This window comes from Pan paniscus, chromosome 6 (genome assembly GCF_029289425.2).
Source record: "Pan paniscus chromosome 6, NHGRI_mPanPan1-v2.0_pri, whole genome shotgun sequence".
Taxonomy (NCBI): Eukaryota; Metazoa; Chordata; class Mammalia; order Primates; family Hominidae; genus Pan; species Pan paniscus.
In genome coordinates this window covers 94,125,048-94,145,502 of record NC_073255.2, presented here as the reverse complement: position 1 = coordinate 94,145,502, position 20,455 = coordinate 94,125,048, and the positions used below count along the sequence as shown (strand labels likewise).

The following is a 20,455-nucleotide window of genomic DNA, read 5'->3' as shown; positions in this document are numbered from 1 at the left end:
GGCATGTGCCTGTAGTCCCTGCTACTTGGGAGGCTGAGGCAGGAGAATTGGTTGAACCTGGGAGGTGGAGGTTGCAGTGAGCTGAGATCATACCGCTACACTCCAGCCTGGGAGACAGAGCAAGACTCCATCTCAAAATAAATAAATTTATTATTATTATTATTATTATTTTGTAGAGAAAGGATCTCCCTATGTTACCCAGGCTGGTCTTGAACTTCTGGGCTCACAAGATCCTCCCACCTTGGCCTCTTAAAGTGCTGAGATTACAGGCATGGGCCACTGCACTCAGCCAGAGAATTGGAAAGCTGCATGGTGTGGAAAATTTATATATTTGGTGTCAAAACTGTCGCGAGCATAGAAAAAGAGTTTTTCTCTTTCAAGGTCATGCAACTTGTAAAGCAGAATTGGCTTTGAACCCATAGTGTTCTTGATTCACGAGTGTGTTCATGTTATAATTCTAATTCTTTGAAGCAAGACATCATCGTGTATCATTTTTTTAGCCTCCTAATACCCATAATAACTCCTTGTGCAATAACGTGTTTGTTGAAATATTTTAAAAATTTGGGGCCAGGCAGAGTGGCTCATGCCTGTAATCCTTGTAATTCCAGCACTTTGGGAAGCTGAGGCAGGTGGATCACTTGAGGTCAGGCGTTCGAGACCAGCCTGACCACCATGGTGAAACCCCGTCTCTACTAAAAATATAAAATTAGCCGGGCGTGGTGGTGTGTGCCTTAATCCCAGCTACTTGGGAGGCCAAGACAGTAGAATCGCTTGAATCCGGGAGGTGGAAGTTGCAGTGAGCCGAGATCATGCCATTGTACTCCAGCCTGGGCAACAAGAACGAAACTCCATCTCAAAAAAAAAAAAAATTTTAGTCTGGGGCCTGGTGCAATGGCTCACATCTTTAATTCCGGTGTTTTGGGAAGCCGAGGTGGGAGAACTGCTTGAGGCCAGGAGTTCTAGACCAGCCTGGACAACAAAGCAAGATCTCATCTCTACAAAAAATGAAAAGATTAGCCGGGTGTGGTGGTGCACACCTGTAGTCCCAGCTACTTAGAGAAGCTGAGGTGGGAGGATTGCTTGAGCCCAGAATTTCGTGGCTGCAGTGAGCTATGATTGTACCACTGTACTCCAGTCTGGGCAACAGAGTGAGACCCTGTCTCAAAAATTTTTTTAATTATTTAATTGAACCTAGCTGTGCATGTGTGTTTTTCAAAGTCAATAACAGGACTCCCAGCGGCAGGGCAAGGTCACTCCCAGATGCTTTGGGCTCCAGCTGTCTTCTTCCCCTTCAACCTTGGAGAGGCAGCCTGGGATGCTTTCTGGGGCACGTACACCATTGGTCATAGCCCAACCCTACCCCCTCCAGGAGAGTCAAAAACACAAAATGCCGGGCACAGTGGCTCACACCTGTAATCCCAGCACTTTGGGAGGCTGAGGCGGGTGGATCACCTGAGGTCAGGAGTTTGAGACCAGCCTGACCAACACGGTGAAACTCTGTGTCTACTAAAAATATAAAAAAATTAGCAGGGCATGATGGCAGATACCTGTAGCCCCAGCTGTTCAGGAGGCTGAGGCAGAAGAATTGCTTGAACCTGGGAGGCAGAGGTTGCAGTGAGCTGAGATCGTGCCATTGCACTCCAGCCTGGGGCGACAAGAGCGAGACTCCATTTCAAAAAGAAAAGAAAAAAAAAAAAAAGAACACACAAGACACAACAACCTTCAAAGGAAAAAAGAATCGCATTTTATTTGGCCTATTATTTGAGAACAGCAACTGTGTCTACACTCTTGATAAACCCACACAGTATATCATGCATAGAAAAAAAAAGCTAGAGTCTTTTCTCCCCCTTATCCCCCCACCCTATCTTCCCCTCACCAAAATGTGGGGTGAGCCCAGATTTGAAGGCAGTACAGGCCCTTGTCCCCAAGACAGCATGGAGCAACCTGTCACAAAGCAGGGAATCTCCTTAAAGTCATGTCTTCCCAAAAAGATTAAACTACCCAGGCTGGCCCTTCACCCCGGTCCTCCACGTTCATTTCTTTTAAAAAAAAAAAAATTACGATTTTTTTTTTTTCAGCATAAAAGTTTGAGTAGGCTGGGTGTGGTGGCTCACGCCTGTAATCCCAGCACTTTGGGAGGCCGAGGCAGGTAGATCACTTGAGGCCAGGAGTTTGAGACCAGCCTGGCCAACATGGTGAAACCTCATCTCTACTAAAAATACAAAAGTTAGTTGGGTGTGGCAGTGCACACCTGTAGTCCCAGGTACTCGGGAGGCTGAGGCACGAGAATCACTTGAACCCAGGAGGCGGAGGTTGCAGTGAACCGAGATTGTGCCACTGCACTCCAGCCTGGGTGACAGAGCGAGACTCCGTCTCAGAAAAAAAGAAAAAGCATCAGAACCAGGTCAGGAGGAGAAGGCAAAGAGTTGCTACTGCTCTCCTTCTGGGATCTTCTCACCCAGCTCCAGAAAGGCAAGGGGCCTTGGATGCTTGGAGCCATTGCTCAGCCCCCGGGAACCACATCACCTGCTCCCTCGGGTTTTTCATAGAAGAGACACATCCCTGGAGAGTGTTGCTAAGAAACAGGAAAATTAGCTCTTCCCCCCATCACTGTGGCTTCCCCAGGCCCCGAGTAGCCCGCCAAGCAGCTCAGGCCCAAAATCAGGGCTGGAGGGCTGGGCGGTGATTAGAGGGTGGTTTGGTTGCCAGGATATCTCTGGACAGGGCCCTTGACAGCCACTGCCCTGGCCCTAGGGGAAGTCTTCTTCTGCTTGGCGTCCAGGTTCTTCATGTACCTCTGGACCCACTCCTGCTTGGGGTCGCCACAGAACTGCTGGCCCTTCTTGGTGGTAAAGCTGTGGAAGAAAGGGACAGGGGATCAGCTGAGGTCGACAGGGACCTTCGGCCACTCCACTTCATGGCGGGGAGGATGTGGACGCCCAGAGACAGTAAGGCTTCCTTGCAAGTTGCTGAGATGATGTCATCTTCATTTTTTGACACAGGGTCTCACTCTGTTGTCCAGGCTGCAATGCAGTGGCGATCATAACTCACTGCAGCCTCAAATTCCGAGGCTCAAGCGGTCCTCCCGCCTTAGCCTCCTGAGTAGCTGGGACTACAGGAACATGCCACCATGCCCAGCTAATTTTTTTTATTTTTTTGCAGAAACGGAGTCTCACTATGTTGCCTAGGCTGGTCTTAAACTCCTGGCCTTAAGCAACCCTCCTGCCTCAGCCTCCCAAAGCACTGAGATTGCAGATGTAAGCCACTGCACGTGGCCTTCTTATTGTATTTCTATTTCATGCCTCTGTTTACAAAATGAGTTCACAGTTACTACCTATGAAGCTATTTGGAGGACAGACACATGTCGGCCCACGTGACCTTGAGCAAGTTACCTTCCTGAGCCTCAGCTGTCCTCTGTAAAATGGGAACAATCATCCCTACCCCACAGAATTGTTGAGAGAATTAGATAAGATATTGTCTTGTGCCCCTGAATAGTGCCTTGTTATATATTTGGTGCTCAGTAGATATTGAATCTAAATCCTTCTCCTGGTGGCTCACGCCTGTAATCCCAGCACTTTGGAAGGCTGAGATGGGCAGATCACTTCAGGTCAGAAGTTCGAGACCAGCCTGGTCAACATGGTGAAACCCTGTCTCTCCTAAAAATACAAAAATTAGCCGGGCATGGTGGTGCATACCTGTAATCCCAGCTACTCGGGAGGCTGAGGCATGAGAATTGCTTGAACCTGGGAGGCGGAAGTTGCAGTGAGCCAAGATCGTACCACTGCACTCCAGCTTGGGTGATAGAGACTCCGTCTCAGGAAAGAAAAAAAAAAATCCTCCTCCTGGCTGGGTGTGGTGGTTCATGGCCGTAATCCTAGCACCACTTTGGGAGGCTGAGATGGGAGGATCACTTGAGCCCAGGAGGTTGAGGCTGCAATGCAATGAGCTATGATCATGCCACTGCACTCCAGCTTGGGTGACAGAGCAAGGCCCTATCTCCTAAAAAGAAAAATGAAATTAAAAAAATAAATATATCCTCCTCCTAGTTTTATGGGCAAGGAAGTTGAGGACCAGAGAGGGGAGGTGACTTCTCCAGGGATGCACAGAGCTGGGGCTGGCTGACCTTGCTTCTCAGGGACCCTGGAGTTGCACCTGCCCCCGCCCCTCTCCTGCCACGTGCCCATGAAGGATACCTACATCACTCCTGCCTTGAGGCACGTGCTCCTGCTGGACAGCTGGTAGCTGACCACTCGGTTCTCAGGAATTCTCTTGGAAACAAAGAACATGCAGCAGGGAGAGGGGATGACCACAGAGCCTAGAAGAGGAGAGAGAGAAGAGCCACGTCTTTTCCCAGCCTCCCCTTGGCTCTGGGCCTCAGAGCTGGAGCTTGAACCCTGCACCAAACACCGCCAGTCCATTCACTGGGCTGCCCTTTCCCCAGCGCTTCCCTCCAGCCCCAGGCTGGTCAGTCCTGCACCCCCCACTGTGCCATCCCAGCCATGCCCTTGGAACTGCATCCTGTCGGAGGTCTTACCCGTAGGGATGACGTGGTGGGCACAGACACCAAGGAACAGAAGGCTGGTTACGATGGTCATCAGGCCTGCCATGTCTCGGAGAGCAGAAGCACCAGCTCGGGGCTCAAAGCCGACGTGCAGGAGGAAAGGACCTAGGGATAAAGAGCTCGGGTCCTTGCAGAGTACCCCAAACTCCCTCCCTCTGCCCTTTATGGGGCAACTAGAAGGAAACACGCCCCCGAGCCCCCTCCACGCTTCCTTGAAAATCCTGAGGCCTGTGGTCTGGAAAGAGGAAGTTGTCCCGTTGTTGCCCAGCTGAGTCAAGGGTTATTTTGGGCTCCGAATGAAAGAACTGGGGGAGGGGACATCACCCCACCTAGGCCAAGTTCAAAGGTGTTGGATGCATTGTCAGAAGGCCCATGGGATCCTGGCTGTGTTGGCCACTCCCTGTGGGATCCTGGATAAGTCACTCACCTCCCTGAGCCTCAGTTACTTCAGCTGAAAATGGGCAGAGTCATCCCTATCTTCTCCCTTCCATTCATTCATTCATTCATTCACCCAATTATTTATTAGGCATGTGGTCTGTGCCAGGCACTGGGAGGACTCTAATGGGGAGACAGATTTGTGATCAAGTGTGTGTAACAGACAATAAGAGGTCAGCTGGGCACGGTGGCTCATGCTTGTAATCCCTGTGCTTTAGAAGGTTCAAGTGGGAGGATCATTTGAGGCCAGGACTTTGAGACCAGCCTAGGCAACAAAGCAAGACCCTATCTCTATAAAAAATAAAAAAATTAGGCAGGCGTGGTGGTGCAGGCTTGTAGTCTCAGCTCTTGGGGAGGCTGAGGTGGAAGGATGACTTGAACCCAGGAGTTCAAGGCTGCAGTGAGCTGTGATCACACCACTGCCTCTCCAGGCTGGGCAACAGAGCAACACCCTGTCTTAAAATCAATCAATCAACCAATCAATCAATCAGTCCATGACAAGTCTTGACAGAGCAAAGCAGATGCTGTCAGGACCGCTTTCCATCAGCTCTCGGTGGCCTTGAAGTCCCAACAGCCATCGCCTGTACCCTCAAGTTGCCGGAGCCACTTAGTCACCAAGGTTCTAGGGAAGTGGGAAATGCCTGGAAATTCACATCCTCTGAGGTGGCCAATGTCTGCCAGAGGGATGCCGACTCCAGGTCCAGCATGACCTACCCTGTTTCCTGAGTTTCCAACTCGGTCAAATCTGTGACTCTCTGTGCAGCCGGACTTCGCTTGGCCCCTTCCCCCGCCGACCAGATTCCCAGTCCCCCGATGGTCTCTCGTGGAAGCATCTCTTAATAAACCACAAGCCCATGAATCCCTGCCTCAGGGTCTGCTTTGGGGACCCTGACCCAGGACAAGGTATGGGGGTGGTGGGTGGGAGGAAGGGAAACATAGGAGAAACCAGGGGCCGGGAGCGGTGGCTCATGCCTGTAATCCCAACGCTTTAGGAGGCTGAGGTGGGAGGATTGATTGAGGCCAGGAGTTTGAGACCAGCAGGGGCAACATAGCAAGACCCTGTCTCCAAAAGAAATAGAAAAATTAGCCAGGCACGGTGGTATGCGCCTGTAGTCCTAGCTACTCGGGAGGCTGAGGCGGCAGGATCACTTGAGCCTAGGAGTTTGAGGCTACAGTGAGCTAGGTGAGCACCACTGAACTCCAGCCTGGGTGACAGAGCATAATCCTGTCTCTTAAAAAAAAAAAGAAAGGCTGGGTGAGGTGGCTCATGCCTGTCATCCCAGCACTTTGGGAGGCTAAGGTGGGAGGATTATTTGAGCCCAGGAGTTCAAGACCAGCCTGCTCAACATAGCAAAACCCTGTCTTTAAAAAGAAAAAGAAAAAGAAAACAAAAAAAACCACGGGAAAACTGGCCAATTGTGCCAGGAGGAAAGTTCAGGAGGGACTCATAGCTGACAGCTGCACTGAGGTTGGAGGACGGAAGGCACTGGCAACTACGCGGAAGCCTGTAAGTCATAACGTCCAGTTCAGTTGTAAGGGACTGAGGCAACTTTATGAGGCAGAGTGGGACATGGCTCCCACCTCACTCCACCCCCGATTCCAGGATCCCAGGTCAGGACCTCATGATCAGAGACTCCCTTCACCCGCCACTCCCATGTGGCTGACTGCCACGGAGGCTCTACAGCCCTTTGTAATTATTGGGTAACAAGAACAAGGAGGAGGGGGTAACAATTGGTCAGCTGCTTAATTGATCACAGGTTCATATTGTTACTGACAGGCTTCAATTATGCCTAACCATAAGAAAGATTTGTGCGGTCTCCAACACTCCCATACCCAACCCCTCCCTACGGTTCTCTCCATTTGCCTTCTCCAACCTCCCTGCTCTGGGATTCCAGGGCACACACCGATGTAGGACCCACACAGTGGCATAGTGGGAGCACAGTGGTACTCGTCACTTGGTGGCCAGCTGGGTGTCTGCGTCTCAGTCTCATGCTTGACCTGAACGCCTTGAGATAAATTTATATACCCGCCAAGTGCCGAGCAAATCACCTGTGCCATGGCCAGCGTTTGCAGAATGAATAGATGACGGATCAACTCTGAAACAACTTCCTCTGGACCAGGGACTCCTGTGTGGGTTTTGCCCACAGAGCACAACTGGAGCCAGCGTGTACACAAGGTAAGTCAGCAAGGCGGGTCCCCTGATGGAGGCAAGACTGAAGTCGGGGAGGCTGGTAGCACCTGATCTCGCTGCCTATGCTTACAGAGTGAAAAATGCTGAGAGCCCAACTCAGGGCTTCATTAGCCTGGCACCTGCCCCTGTCTGCCTTCACCTCCCCATCAGCCAACAATAATTATCCTCTGCTGGCAGAGCAATTAGGGAGGATTAAGTGAGAAAAGTCACGGGAAGGCCCTTTATACATGCAGAGGTTTTTTTCTTTAAAATTTTATTTATTTATTTATTTATTTATTTATTTATTTATTTATTTTTGATACGGAGTCTCTCTCTGTCGCCCAGGCTGGAGTGCAGTGGCGTGATCTTGGCTCACTGCAACCTCCACCTCCGAGGTTCAAGCGATTCTCCCGCCTCAGCCTCCCCAGTAGCTGAGATTACAGGCACCCACCATCGTGTCTTGCTAATTGTTGTATTTTTAGTAGAGACGGGATTTCACTAGGTTGGTCAGGCTGGTCTTGAACTCCTGACCTCAGGTAATCCACCCACCTCGGCCCCCCAAAGTGCTGGGATTACAGGTGTGAGCCACTGCACCTGGCCAAAAAAAAAAAAAAAAAAAAAAAAAATTTGAGACAAGGTCTCACTCTGTTGCCCAGGCTGGAGTGCAGTGGTGTGATCATAGCTCATTGTAGCTTCCAACTCCTGGACTCAGGTGATCCTCCTGCCTCAGCCTCCTGAGTAGCTGGGACTACAGGTGCACGCCACCATGCCCAGCTAATTTTTTAAATTTTTAGTAGAGACAGGGTACCCCTATGTTGCCCAGGCTAGTTTCCAACTCCTGGCTTCAAGCAATCCTCCCACCTCGACCTCCCAAAGCGCTGGGATTACAGGCATGAGCCACTGTGCCCAGCTCATCATGATGTCTTATGACAGCTCTTCTAATTTTTGCTCCCCAGTGATTCAGAGGGGATGCCGGTTGACTGCCTGCATTTTCTCACTCAGTGGGTGCCGGGAGTGTGGTGTGTGGGGAGGAGGAAGTTGGGGGTAGAAAGGATGGTCAGACAGAGGCAGCACTCAGGAGAAGAGTGAGGCTGGGGTAAATAGGGCGGGGATGCCTGCCATCCCCATGTTGCAACAGGAGTGGGCGAGCAGAAGGTCATTGGGTGGGAGTGTGTGGGGTGGGGTGCTTCACCCCAGATTAGTAATACCCATTAAGGGCTTTTCCAAGGCCTTAAAAAACACAAAATATCCAATCTTTTTTTTTTTTTTTTTGAGAAGAGTTTCACTTTGTCACCCAGGCTGCAGTGGAATGGCCTGATCTCAGCTCACTGCAGCCTCAACCTCCCAGGTTCAAGCAATTCTCATGCCTCAGCCTCCTGAGTAGCTGGGATTATAGGCACCCATCACCACACCCAGCTAGTTTTTGTTTTTTTAGTAAAGATGGGATTTCACCATGTCAGCCAGGCTGGTCACCAACTCCTGACCCCAAGTGTTTTACCCACCTCGGCCTCCCAAAGTGCTGGGATTACAGGCATGAGCCACCGCACTGGGCCAAAACACCCAATGTTTTGTTGTTGTTGTTGTTGTTGTTTGTTTTGTTTCCAGACACAGTCTCTCTTTGTCACCCAGGCTGGAGTGCAGTGGCATGATCTTGGCTCACTACAACCTCCGTCCCCCAGGTTCAAGCAATTCTCCTGCCTCAGCCTCCCGAGTAGCTGGGATTACAGATGCACACCACCATGCCTGGCTAATTTTTATGTTTTTAGTGGAGGCGGGGTTTCACCATGTTGGCTGGGCTAGTCTCAAACTCCTAATCTCAAGTGATTCACCCACCTCGGCCTCCCAAAGTGCTGGGATGACCAGCATGAGCCACCTCACCCAACCAAAACACCTAATCTTTATGCTCTATACAGGGAAATTGTTAAGGCAGGGATTACCAACCCTGTTTTATGAGGGAAGAGCTGATGCCTCGCAAGGATAAGTGAGCAGACACCATCACAGGGCCACTTAGCTCCCGAAATGGGAGCCCATCTCTACTACAAATACAAAAATTAGCTGGGCGTGGTGGCACGCGCCTGTAGTCCCAGCTACTCGGGAGGCTAAAGCAGGAGAATCGCTTGAACCTGGGAGGCAGAGGTTGCAGTGAGCCGAGATCGCACCACTGCACTCCAGCCTGGGTGACAGAGTGAGACTCCGTCTCAAAAAAAAAAAAAAAAAAGAAAGGGAGTGGTTAGGTAAAAAGAGAAAGAGCCAGGTGCAATGGCTCACACATGTAATCCCAGCACTTTGGGAGGCCGAGGTGGGAGGATTGCTTGAGCCCGGGAGTTCAAGTCCAGCCTGGGCAACATGGCAAGACCCGGACTCTTTAAAAAAAAAAAAAAATTAGAAAGAGGAAGAGGGAAGCAGTAGAAGTGGGAACCTGGCAGGGGCAGAAACAGCATGTGTGGAGGAGGGTGGAGGGTGGGTGGGAGGTGACCCACAGCAGTGTGAGGCTCTTAGAACCCCTGATGGCTCCAGCACAGACCCTGTCCCTCTCTTGGCCTCGGTTTCTCCATCTGAGAAGTAGCGTGTTGGCCAGAGCGGCCTCTCCCCAAGTGTAGGACCACCAGCCGTGATACAAGAAGGAACATTTCTCATTTTATTTAAATGTTTTGTTATGGTCACCCTCTTTAATAAGGGACTTTAAGGAACTTTATATATATATATATATATTATAGTAATACAAGATTTCCCTAAGGTAAGAAATATGAGGGCCAGGGCTCACGCTTGTAATCCCAGCACTTTGGGAGGCCAAGGTGGGCAGATCACCTGAGGTCGGGAGTTTGGGACCAGCCTGACCAACATAGAGAAACCCCATCTCTACTAAAAATACAAAACCAGCTGGGCATGGTGGCACATGCCTGTAATCCCAGCTGCTCGGGAGGCTGAGGCACAAGAATCTCTTGAACCTGGGAGGCAGAGGTTGTGGTAAGTGGAGATCACACCATTGCACGCCAGACTGGGCAACAAGAGTGAAACTCCGTCTCAAAAAAAAAAAATATATATATATATATATATATATATTCGTAGGCTGGGCGATGTGGCTCACATCTGTAATCCCAGTACTTTGGGAGGCTGAGGCAGGAGGATTGCTTGAGCTCAGGTGTTCGAGACCAGCCTAGGCAACATAGTGAAACCTCAACTCTACAAAATATAAACGAAAAATTAGCCAGACACTGGGGTGCATGCCTGTAGTCCCAGCTATTTGGGAGACTGAAGCAGGAGGATCGCTTGAACTCAGGAGTTCAAGACTAGCCTGGGTAACATAACATATCCCCATTTCTCAATAAATAAATAAAAGAAGGGGGCTGTCATCTCTGAAGATAAATGACTTTAAATACCTGAGGAAGGGTCCCAGAAAGGGGGCACTGGATCTGATGGCCCTAATTAGGGTAAAAGTAGACCACACACACACACACACACACACAAAGAAAGAAAGAAAAAAAATCCTGTGTCTTCTTACTAAGGTCTGAACTGAATTTTAGGTCAAACCATAGGCCCATAGATGGGCAGCTATGGTGTAGTGACATATTTTAGTCCCTGACCTGCTAAAAACTGGCTGTATGAGCCTGGGCAACTTGCTCACTCCTCCCAAGCTTTGATTTCCTCATCTATGAAATGGTGGGGGCGGGGAGGATGAGGCCACTTTTTACCCATGATCTCATGTGATTCTAGAATCCTAGAAAGTTATGGATGTAAGGGCTTTTAGTAAACAACTTCTTCTTCTTCTTCTTCTTCTTCTTCTTCTTCTTCTTCTTCTTCTTCTTCTTCTTCTCCTTCTCCTTCTCCTTCTCCTTCTCCTTCTCCTTCTCCTTCTCCTTCTCCTTCTCTTTTTTTGAGATGGAATCTTGCTTTGTCGTCCAGGCAACAGCACAATCTCGGCTCACTGCAACCTCCAACTCCCTGGTTCAGGCAATTCTCCTGCCTCTGCCTCCTGAGTAGCTGGGATTGCAGGCGCACGCCACCACACCCAGCTAATTTTTTTGTACTTTTAGTGGAGGCGGGGTTCCACCATGTTGGCCAGATTGGTCTCGAACTCCTGGCCTCAGGTGATCTGCCAGCCTTGGCCTCCCAAAGTGCTGGGATTACAGGCATGAGCCACCTCGCCTGGCAGTGCACATGCAAGTCTTTACCATCTAGCAGGAACCAGACCCTTAAGCTAGAGGAACTCAGCCCCAAGGGAGGTGTTTCAGGTATCCATCCATCCACCTACCCATTAATTCATCTACTCACTCATCCATCCATCCATCCACCCACCCACCCATCTACCCACTCATCCACCCATCTATCCATCATCCATCCATCCATCCACTTATTCATCCATCCACCCTTCATCCATCTACCCATCCACCCATCCACCTACCCACCCATGCATCCACCCCTCCACCCATCCATCCATTCACCCACCCATCTACTCATCTATCCATCCATCCATTCACTAATCCATCCATCCCTCCATCCATCCATCCCTCCACCCATCTATCCATCCACCCATCCATCCACTCATCTATCCATCCATCCATTCATTAATCCATCCATCCATCCATCAATTCATCCATCCATCCATCCATCCATCCATCCCTCATCGAACCCTGCTATATACCAGGTGCCCCATCCCAGGCATACCAAGAAAAACTATATACAGGTGTTGCCTTGGGGAACTCTCACACTAGCCTTGAGAGACAGAGGCAATTATGACACAGGTGATAAGTGTCCAGATGGAGGAGGTCTACCGAGGCCACAGTGGAGAGCAGAAGTCATAGAAAACTTCCTGAAGGAGGTGCCCCTTGTGCTGAGTTAGGCTGACCAAGGGGAGTGGGGCTTGACAGGGAGGAAACTGGGCAGAGAAGGGTATTTCAAGCCCTGGAAGCCACAGAGATGAAGTCAAGGCAGAGGGGTGACTTGGCCAGGTTGGAGCCTTAAAGAAATCACTCTGGCTGCAGTAAGTCATGTGGCAGAACTGTTGGGAAGCCTGTGGTAGGGAATCTAGGATGGAGAGGTGGAGGAAGTTAGGATGGAAAAAAGGGGATGGATTTGAGGATTACTCAGGATTCCATTTGCTGAGCTCTGATGCCATACGGTTGAGGAAAAGGAAGGATTGTCTAGGATAACACTTGGGTTTCAAACTTGAGTGCATGTGTTGGGGGGACCATTCATGGATAAAAACAGTCTGCAGGGGCTGTGGGGCTTCCAGGGGTTCTGGTAGATGCCCGAGGCAGGCAGGGCAGGTAGGGAGAGGTCTGGATGTCCAATAAATTATCAGAACAAGGGAGGGGCTCAAGGCTGTAATCCCAACACTTTGGGAGGCCAAGGCAGGTGGATCACCTGAGGTCAGGAGTTTGAGACCAGCCTGATCAACATGGAGAAACCCTGTCTCTACTAAAAATACAAAATTAGCCAGGTGTGGTGGCACAAGCCTGTAATCCCAGCTACTCCGGAGGCTGAGGCAGGAGAATCGTTTAAACCCGGGAGGCAGAGGTTGCGGTGAGCCAAGATCGCACCATTGCACTCTAGCCTGGGTGACAGAGCCAGACTCCATCTCAAAAAAAAAAAGAAAAAAAAATCAGAACAAGAAGAACCTTTGGAGTCTCACCTGTCCCGACACTTTGTGGCTGGGAACTGGAAGCCCAGGGAGATTAGACAGCCTCAACTGCCCCACCCAGCTCAAGACCCAGTCTAGTACCATGGGGAGGGCATGGCCCTAGAGGTAGACACTCCTGGGTTTGAGCCTCGTCCCAACCATATGCTCACTTGGTGGCCCAGGCAAGGTGTTTAGCCTCTATGAAGCTTAATTCATTTACTAAAAGATGGGTGTGTGACTGTGCACCTCCCAGGATGGTGGAGGGAGTAGGCCTCAAGCTTCAGTGAGGGACTCCATGAAACGCCACCAGACCAGCATCCCTTCAGCTGTTCCCCTAAAGCCCTACATGGCTCCTCTGAACTCATCTTATCCTCTTATTGTCCCCATGTCACCAGTAAGGAAACTGAGGTTCAGGCTGGGCATGGTGACTCGCGCCTGCGATCCCAGCACTTTGGGTGGCCTAGGCGGTGGATCACCAGGGGTCAGGAGTTCGAGACCAGCCTGGCCAACATGGTGAAACCCATCTCTACTAAAAATACAAAATTTAGCCAGGCGTGGTGGCAGGTGCCTGTAATCCCAGCTACTCAGGAGGTTGAGGCATGAGAATTGCTTGAATCCAGGAGGCGGAGGTTGCAGTGAGCCGAGATTGTGCCACTGCACTTCAGCCTGGGTGATAGAGCAAGACTCAATCTCCAAAAAGAAAAAAAAGAAAAGAAAACTGAGGTTTAGAGAGTTAAATGACTTGCTCAAGACTCCTAAGCCACGATGGGGCAGAACTCGTCCTACATCTTCCTGGGAAGGAACCTATGCCCTTGTCATGGTGCCAGGCAGCATGCTCCGCTGAGTGGCACCAATGCCACCACACTGAGTTCACTTTCCGAGCTGCTCTCCGATCCACCCCTTACTTTAGACTCTCACGGCCACCAGCTTTGCACAGCCTCCATCAATTCTTTCTTGCATTCTTGTCCCAGCCTCCTAAAGGAAGCGGGTAGACATCTGGGGTGTGATGCAGGGGGGAGAGGGCAGTGGGGTGCCAGGATGAATGGGCACTGTGGTGGGGAGTGCAAGGGGCTAGACTCAGGCGTGCAGACTGGGGGTGTCACTGCTTCCTGGGATATCCTGCTTCCTCGCTACCAAACACACACACACAAAGTCCCAGAATACTGGGCACAGGGGAGCCACTTACCCGGAGGTAACAGGGTGACAGCCTTGGTGCCAAGTGCAGAGCAGAAATGATTTCCTCTGACTCACCAGATCTGGGATGGCAGGAAGAATGGGACGAGAGGAGGGGCACCTGGGGAGGGAAGGGCGCCTCCCCTGCATCTGGCCTGGCTTGGCTGGGAAATTCAGGAGTCCAAGGTTTACAAGGACTTCTGAGAGGTTGGCTTTGTGGCAACAGGCAGGCCCTGATGGGGGCCCATGTGCAGGGTGGGTGGTGGTCCCTGTCAGAAGAGCACAGTGAGCCCACTGTCAGACAGACTTCTGTCCACACGGACAGACTTCTGCCCTGGAAAGGGTGTGGTCCCAGACGGGGCTGGGGAGGAAAACAGGCGGCAGCTATGGAGTGCCTTATCCTTTCATCTCCAGATGGGAGGGCTTTCAACAGCTCAACAGGGACGGGAACAGGAGGCACATATAGCAGCTGAAGCCCAGGGCACTGTCAACCAGCCAGCCTAGCATGGATGGTAAACGGGGATGCTGCAGATCAAAGAGGCCAAGAGGATCTTTTTTTTCTTTTTTTCTGGTGGGGGGTGGGTGCGGAGGGAAGGGAGACAGAGTCTTGCTCTGTTGCCCAGGCTGGAGTGCAGTGGTGCAATCTCGGCTCACTGCAACCTCTGCCTCCCGGGTTCAAGCGATTCTCCTGCCTCAGCCTCCTGAGTAACTGGGATTACAGGCACCCACCATCATGCCCAGCTAATTTTTTGCATATTTACTAGAGATGGGGTTTCACCATGTTGGCCAGGGTGATCTCAAAACTCCCGACCTCAGGTGATCCACCTGCCTTGGCCTCCCAAAGTGCTGGGATTACACATGTGAGCCACCATGCCCAGCTGAGAGGATCTTTTTGTACATCTCAGTGTCACAGCTGCCTCTTAGATGTTAAAGGCCTAAGGAGAAGGAAGCAGGTAAAGCTGTCCAGAGAAAGATCTGATCACCTTGGATGACAGTGAGAGCCCCACCAAGGGAGGTAAGCAAGCACCCTGTGGCAGATCTCCAGGTAGGAAATTGAAGTCTCAGATGAGGAAGCTCCATTCGGCCAAGGCATTCTGGGATCCAGTGAAGGACGTGTTTCAGACTTCATGTTATAAGATCTCAGAGTCCACTGGAAAAACCAACACAGAAATAATTAGAGCCCAAGTATAGTGGTTCATGCCTGTAATCTCAGCACTTTGGGAGGGTCACTTGAGCCCAGAAGTTCAAGGCCAGCCTGAGCAACATGGTAAGACCACGTCTCTACAAAAAATGTTTAAAATTAGCCAGGTGCACTCCTGACCCCAAGCGATCCGCCCACCTTGGCCTCCCAAAGTGCTGAGATTACAAGTGTGAACCGGAGTATGAGACCAGCCTGGCCAACACGGTGAAACCCCATCTCTAATGAAAATACAAAAATTAGCCGGGTGTGGTGGTGGGCACCTGTAATCTCAGCTACTCAGGAGGCTGAGGCAGGATAATTGCTTGAACGCGGGAGGCAGAGGTTGCAGTGAGCTGGGATCGCACCACTGCACTCCAACCTGGGTGACAGAAAGAGACTCCATCTAAAAAATAAAAATAAAAAAATAAAAAATAACCAGGTGCAGTCACACATGTCTGTAGTCCCAGCTACTCAGGAGGCTGAGGTGGGAGGATCACTCAAGCCCAGGAGGTTGAGGCTGCAGTGAGCTATGATCACGCCACTGTACTCCAGCCTGGGAGACAGAGTGAGACTCTGTCTCAAAGGAATAACAATAATAATTACAATACAGCATAAGATTTAGGAATCAGACTCGTTGAGGACATACGCTTTGGAGACGATTAGTCCTGGATTCCAATCCTGGATCTACCTCAGCCTTGGCTTTGTCACTGGGAAATTGAGACAAGTCCTTGTCCCTCCTCTGGGTATCACAAACAGTGACTGAATGACTGTCCCTCATGGTGCAGGCACAGCTCCCAGCCTACAGTAAATATGGATAAGGACCAGTTAGTAAGGGGTAATCATTGCTATTGCCAGGTAACTACCAGGTTGAAAGGGCTCTGCGTGGGGGATCTGAGAAGCTTCAGAACAGGACAGGTAGGAGTTCCCAGGTGGAAAAGGAAGCAGGGGGTTCCAGGCCAAGGGAAGACCAGGGGCAGGAGGGCCAGGTGAACAGTGGGATGTGGCTGAGTTTCTGGAAGGCAAAAGGAAGAGGTGGGCCGGGCATGGTGACTGGGATTTCAGGCGTGAGCCACCATGCCCGGCCTTAACTTCTTCCTTTCTGATTTGGATGACTTTTATTTCTTTGTCCTGCCTAATTGCTCTGACAAGAGGAAGGGAAGGCGGCCAATAAGAGTCCATGACCAGGCCAGACATGATGGCTCACACCTGTAATCCCAGCACTTTGGGAGGCCGAAGTGGGCAGATCACCTGAGGTCAGGAGTTCGAGACCAGCCTGGCCAACATGGTGAAACCCCGTCTCTACTAAAAATAAAAAAATTAGCCAGGTGTGGTGGTGTGCACCTGTAATCCCAGCTACTGGGGAGGCTGAGGCAGGAGAATCACTTGAACCCAGGAGCTGGAGGTTGCAGTGAGCCAAGATAGTGCCACTGCACTCCAGCCTGGGTGACAAAGCAAGACTCTGTCTCAAAAAATGAAAATAAAAAATAAAAAAAGGAAGAGGTAAGGTTGGGAGACTGGGGACAGGAGGCAGGAATATCTATCATGTGGTATCTCACATTCCTGCTCCAAATGCAACTAGTTGTATCATTCCTTAAAAACCTTCCAGGGAAGGTACCATCGCTTCCCTCCCAACTCCCTGCCATCCCCACCCCCAACACACACACCCCTAATCAGGCCTCTCATTTTGTTGATTTTACCTATTTAACACCTCCCAGATCCACCTGTTCCTTTTTGGCCCGTTCCACTGCCTCCCCACTCACCTTTCTCCAATCTGTTCTGTGCACAGCTGCAAAACAAACGCCCCTCCTAAAATGCACACCAGCCTGGTCACCCCCTGCCTAAAACTTTTCACCAGTGCTCCATCGCCAACACCCAAACTTCATCCACTCGCTCATAACCTTCATATATACGTATATATATATATGGATATATAATACTATGGAAAGTATTTAAAAATAAAAATATATATATATTTTTTTTTACAATTTCTTCCCACCACCCAATTTATTGTACACTTAACGGTTTTGTCAAAATGGACTTCATCCAAAAATAGCCACAAAATCACAGATTTAGGGCCAGGCACGGTGGTTCACACCTGTAATCCCAGCACTTGGGGAGGCCAAGATGGGTGGATCACCTGAGGTGAGAAGTTCGAGATCAGCCTGGCCAACATGGTGAAACCCTCCTCTCTACTAAAAATACAAAAATTAGCTGGGCATGGTGGCAGGCGCATGTAGTCCCAGCTACTTGGGGGCCGAGGCAGGAGAATCGCTTGAAACAAGGAGGCAGAAGTTGCAGTGAGCCGAGACTGTGCTATGCACTCCAGCCTGGGTGACAGAGGGAGATGTCATCTCAAAAAAATAAATAAATAAAAAATCACAGATTTAGTGCACTAGCTGTGTTTTCCCCCATAACCATTAAAATAAACCCACAAGTATTAAAGGAAACCAGGCCAGGTCTGGTGGCTCACAGCTATAATCCCAGCACTTTGGGAGGCTGAGGTGGGAGAATCGCTTGAGCCCAGGAGTTTGAGATCAGCTTGGGCAACATAGTGAGATCCTATCTCTACCAAAAATTAAAAATTTGGTTGGGGCCAGGCACGGTGGCTCATGCCTGTAATCCCAGCACTTTGGGAGGCCAAGGCGGGCGGATCACCTGAGTTCAGGAGTTCAAGACCAGCCTGGCCAACATGGTGAAACCCCGTCTCTACTAAAAATGTGAAAAAAATTAGCCGGGCATGGTGGCACATGCCTGTAATCCCAGCTTCTTGGGATACTGAGGCAGGGGAATCGCTTGAACCTGGGAGGCAGAGATTGCAGTGAGTTGAGATTGCACCATTGCACTCCAGCCTGGGCAACAGAGCGAGACTTCATCTCAAAGAAAAAACAAATTGGCTGGGCATGGTGGCACGTGCCTGTGGTCCCAGCTACTTGGGAGGCTGAGGCGGGAGGATTGTTTGAACCCAGGATGTTGAGGCTGCAGTGAGCCATGTTTGCACCACTGTGCTCCAGCCTGGGCAATAGAGCAAGATCTTGTCTCAATTTTTTAAAACTAATTAAAACATAAAGTAAACCAGGTGTGTGTGTGTGTGCACGCACATGTGATGTCTGTCACAGAAGCTATCCATGCTCCATGCAAATCCTCTTGTCCTTCCCAATTCAGGGATGCTGGTCTGACCTCAATTGCCACCTTCTGGCTGGCTCAGTCCCCCAGAGCCAGGGTGACCTGCTGGGGAGGTGGACACGGGAATGCCACATGGGAGAGACTGATACCAACACAAAGGATTATTAGCCAACACCTGGGCAGGTCTGATTGACCAAGGTAAGGTGAAGCCAGGGTTATGTTGGCAAATATTTAACAAACTGGCTCTGTGGGGACAAGTGTGATTGGCAGCGTTTGTCAATTGCCATGGTGTAAATCCTCCCACCACGGCTGAATTCAAGCTACCAACCAGATGTCCCTGAAAGTGGAGTTGGGAAGAGATGCTGACAGTCAGCTCTCCCAGGTCGGTGTGGGCTGGCTATGATGTACCACTGGTGGGGCCCAGGACATCGTCTTAGGGAGCTCCTGCTCTGTAAGTCCTGAAAGACATGTGGAGAGAAGAGAATGACATTGAGGCCAGGCGCAGTGGCTCATGCCTGTAATCCCAGCACTTTGGGAGGCCAAGGCGGGGGGCTCACCTGAGGTCAGGAGTTTGAAACCAGGCTGGCAAACATGGTGAAACCCAGTCTCTACTAAAAATACAAAAATTACCTGGGCAGGCTGGCAGGTGCCTGTAATCCCAGCTACTCGGGGGCTGAGGCAGGAGAATCGCTGGAACCCAGGAGGCGGAGGTTGCGGTAAGCCGAGATCACACCACTGCACTACAGCCTGGGCAACAGAGCGAGACTCCCTCTCAAAAAAAAAAAAAAAAAGAATGGCGTTGAGAAGGAGGTTGGAAGATACTGACTAACCAGAGGCTCACTGAAAACAGTTGTGTGCAGGAGAAAGGAAGAGCTACAAGCCTATGCACAAGATTCTTTCTGAGGGTCCACAGCTGGGGAGGCCCAGAAGGCAGGGAATTCCAGGACAGAAGGGGGCCGGAAGCCCTAACCGCCCAGTTTTCCTGTCACTCCCTGAGACTAGGTGTCATGCTTCTGCTTGTAGGTAGAAATAGCTCCTGATTGGAGGCCAAGAAAGGACCAGATTCTGCTAATCCACAAAATTTGGTGGTCAAGAACTTCACTAAAAGAAGAAGTGAAAGGATTTCCTTCCTGAAGGACCTGCACAGCTGGATTGCTTCCCTAAGACCAAAAAACCCTGGAGCCCTGCTTGCAGAGACCCAGCCCCCTCACTGCACTACCACAGGACACTGACGGCCTGAGGCTGGAGATGGACACACTCTGCCCACTTATTTGACCCCAACACTCACGGGGTCGGTTGGAATAGCCAGGAAACGTGTACATTCGGGGTCCCAAGAGACAGCATGTGGGCTGGGCACGGTGGCTCTCGCCTGTAATCCCAGCACTTTAGGAGGCTGAGGTGGGTGGATCACTTGAGGTCAGGAGTTCAAGACCAGCCTGGCCAACATGATGAAACCCTATCTCTGCTAAAAATACAAAAATTAGTCGGGCGTGGTGGGGCACCTGTAGTCCCGCTACTCAGGAGGCTGAGGCAGGAGAATCACTTGAACCCGGGAGGTGAAGGTTTCAGTGAGCCAAGATCATGGCACTGCACTCTAGCCTGGGCAACAGAGTGAGACTCTGTCTCAAAAAAAAAAAAAAAAAAAAAAAGAGAAATAGCATGTGGCAGGAAAGCCCTATGTGGTGGAGAGCTGCCGGACACTGGAGCCAGGATCCTGACTCTACCCTTTAGGAGGATATGAATTTGGACAGCACTTTCTTCCTCCATGCACTGGCACTAATGGTGCTTGCTTGCAACACCTTATTTTACTGTTGGGAGGCTCGAATGAGACAGAGTCACAGGAGCACTTTGTTTTTTGAGACAGGATTTCACTCTGTCATGTAATAACAGCTCACTGGCAGCCTCAATCTCTCCGGGCTCAATTGATCCTTCCACCTCAACCTCCTGAGTAGCTGGGACTATAGGTACATGCCACCACGCCCAGCTCATTTTTGCTTTTTTTTTTTTTTTTTGTAGAGATGAGGTTTTACCATGTTGCCCAGGTGGATCTTGAATCCCTGGGCTCAAGCCATCTGCCTGCCTTGGCCTCCCAAGATGCTGGGATTATAGGCGTGAACCACCACACCCGGCCAACACAGGAGCACTTTGCAAACCACAAAGCATTGCAGAACAATGAACAGTGAAATGACGGCG

The 20,455-nt window shown here is 50.5% G+C and overlaps 1 protein-coding gene across 2 annotated transcripts; it reads right to left on the bottom strand.

The window, feature by feature from the left end:
* Positions 1-454: 454 nt before the first annotated feature.
* On the bottom strand, positions 455-5,691 carry CCL24 (C-C motif chemokine ligand 24). 2 transcript variants are annotated; one of them, XM_003808924.5, is made up of 3 exons: positions 4,535-5,691; positions 4,198-4,315; positions 455-2,855 (listed from the first exon to the last, which is right to left on the bottom strand). In XM_003808924.5, the coding sequence occupies exons 1-3, from the start codon at positions 4,605-4,607 to the stop codon at positions 2,687-2,689; spliced, it is 360 nt and encodes a 119-aa protein (XP_003808972.1). In that variant the 5' UTR covers positions 4,608-5,691; the 3' UTR covers positions 455-2,686. The 2 variants fall into 2 exon arrangements, with proteins under 2 accessions (XP_003808972.1, XP_034821306.1); XM_034965415.2 differs by having other exon boundaries at positions 4,198-4,650.
* Positions 5,692-20,455: the final 14,764 nt, after the last annotated feature.

Coding starts and splice junctions, on each gene's coding strand:
- CCL24 (XM_034965415.2), bottom strand. CDS start 4,418: ATGGACTGGCGGTGTTTGGTGCAGGGTTCAAGCTCCAGCTCTGAGGCC. Junction 2,856..4,197: donor TGCCTCAAGGCAGGAGTGAT/GTAGGTATCCTT, acceptor TTTCTTCCACAG/CTTTACCACCAAGAAGGGCC.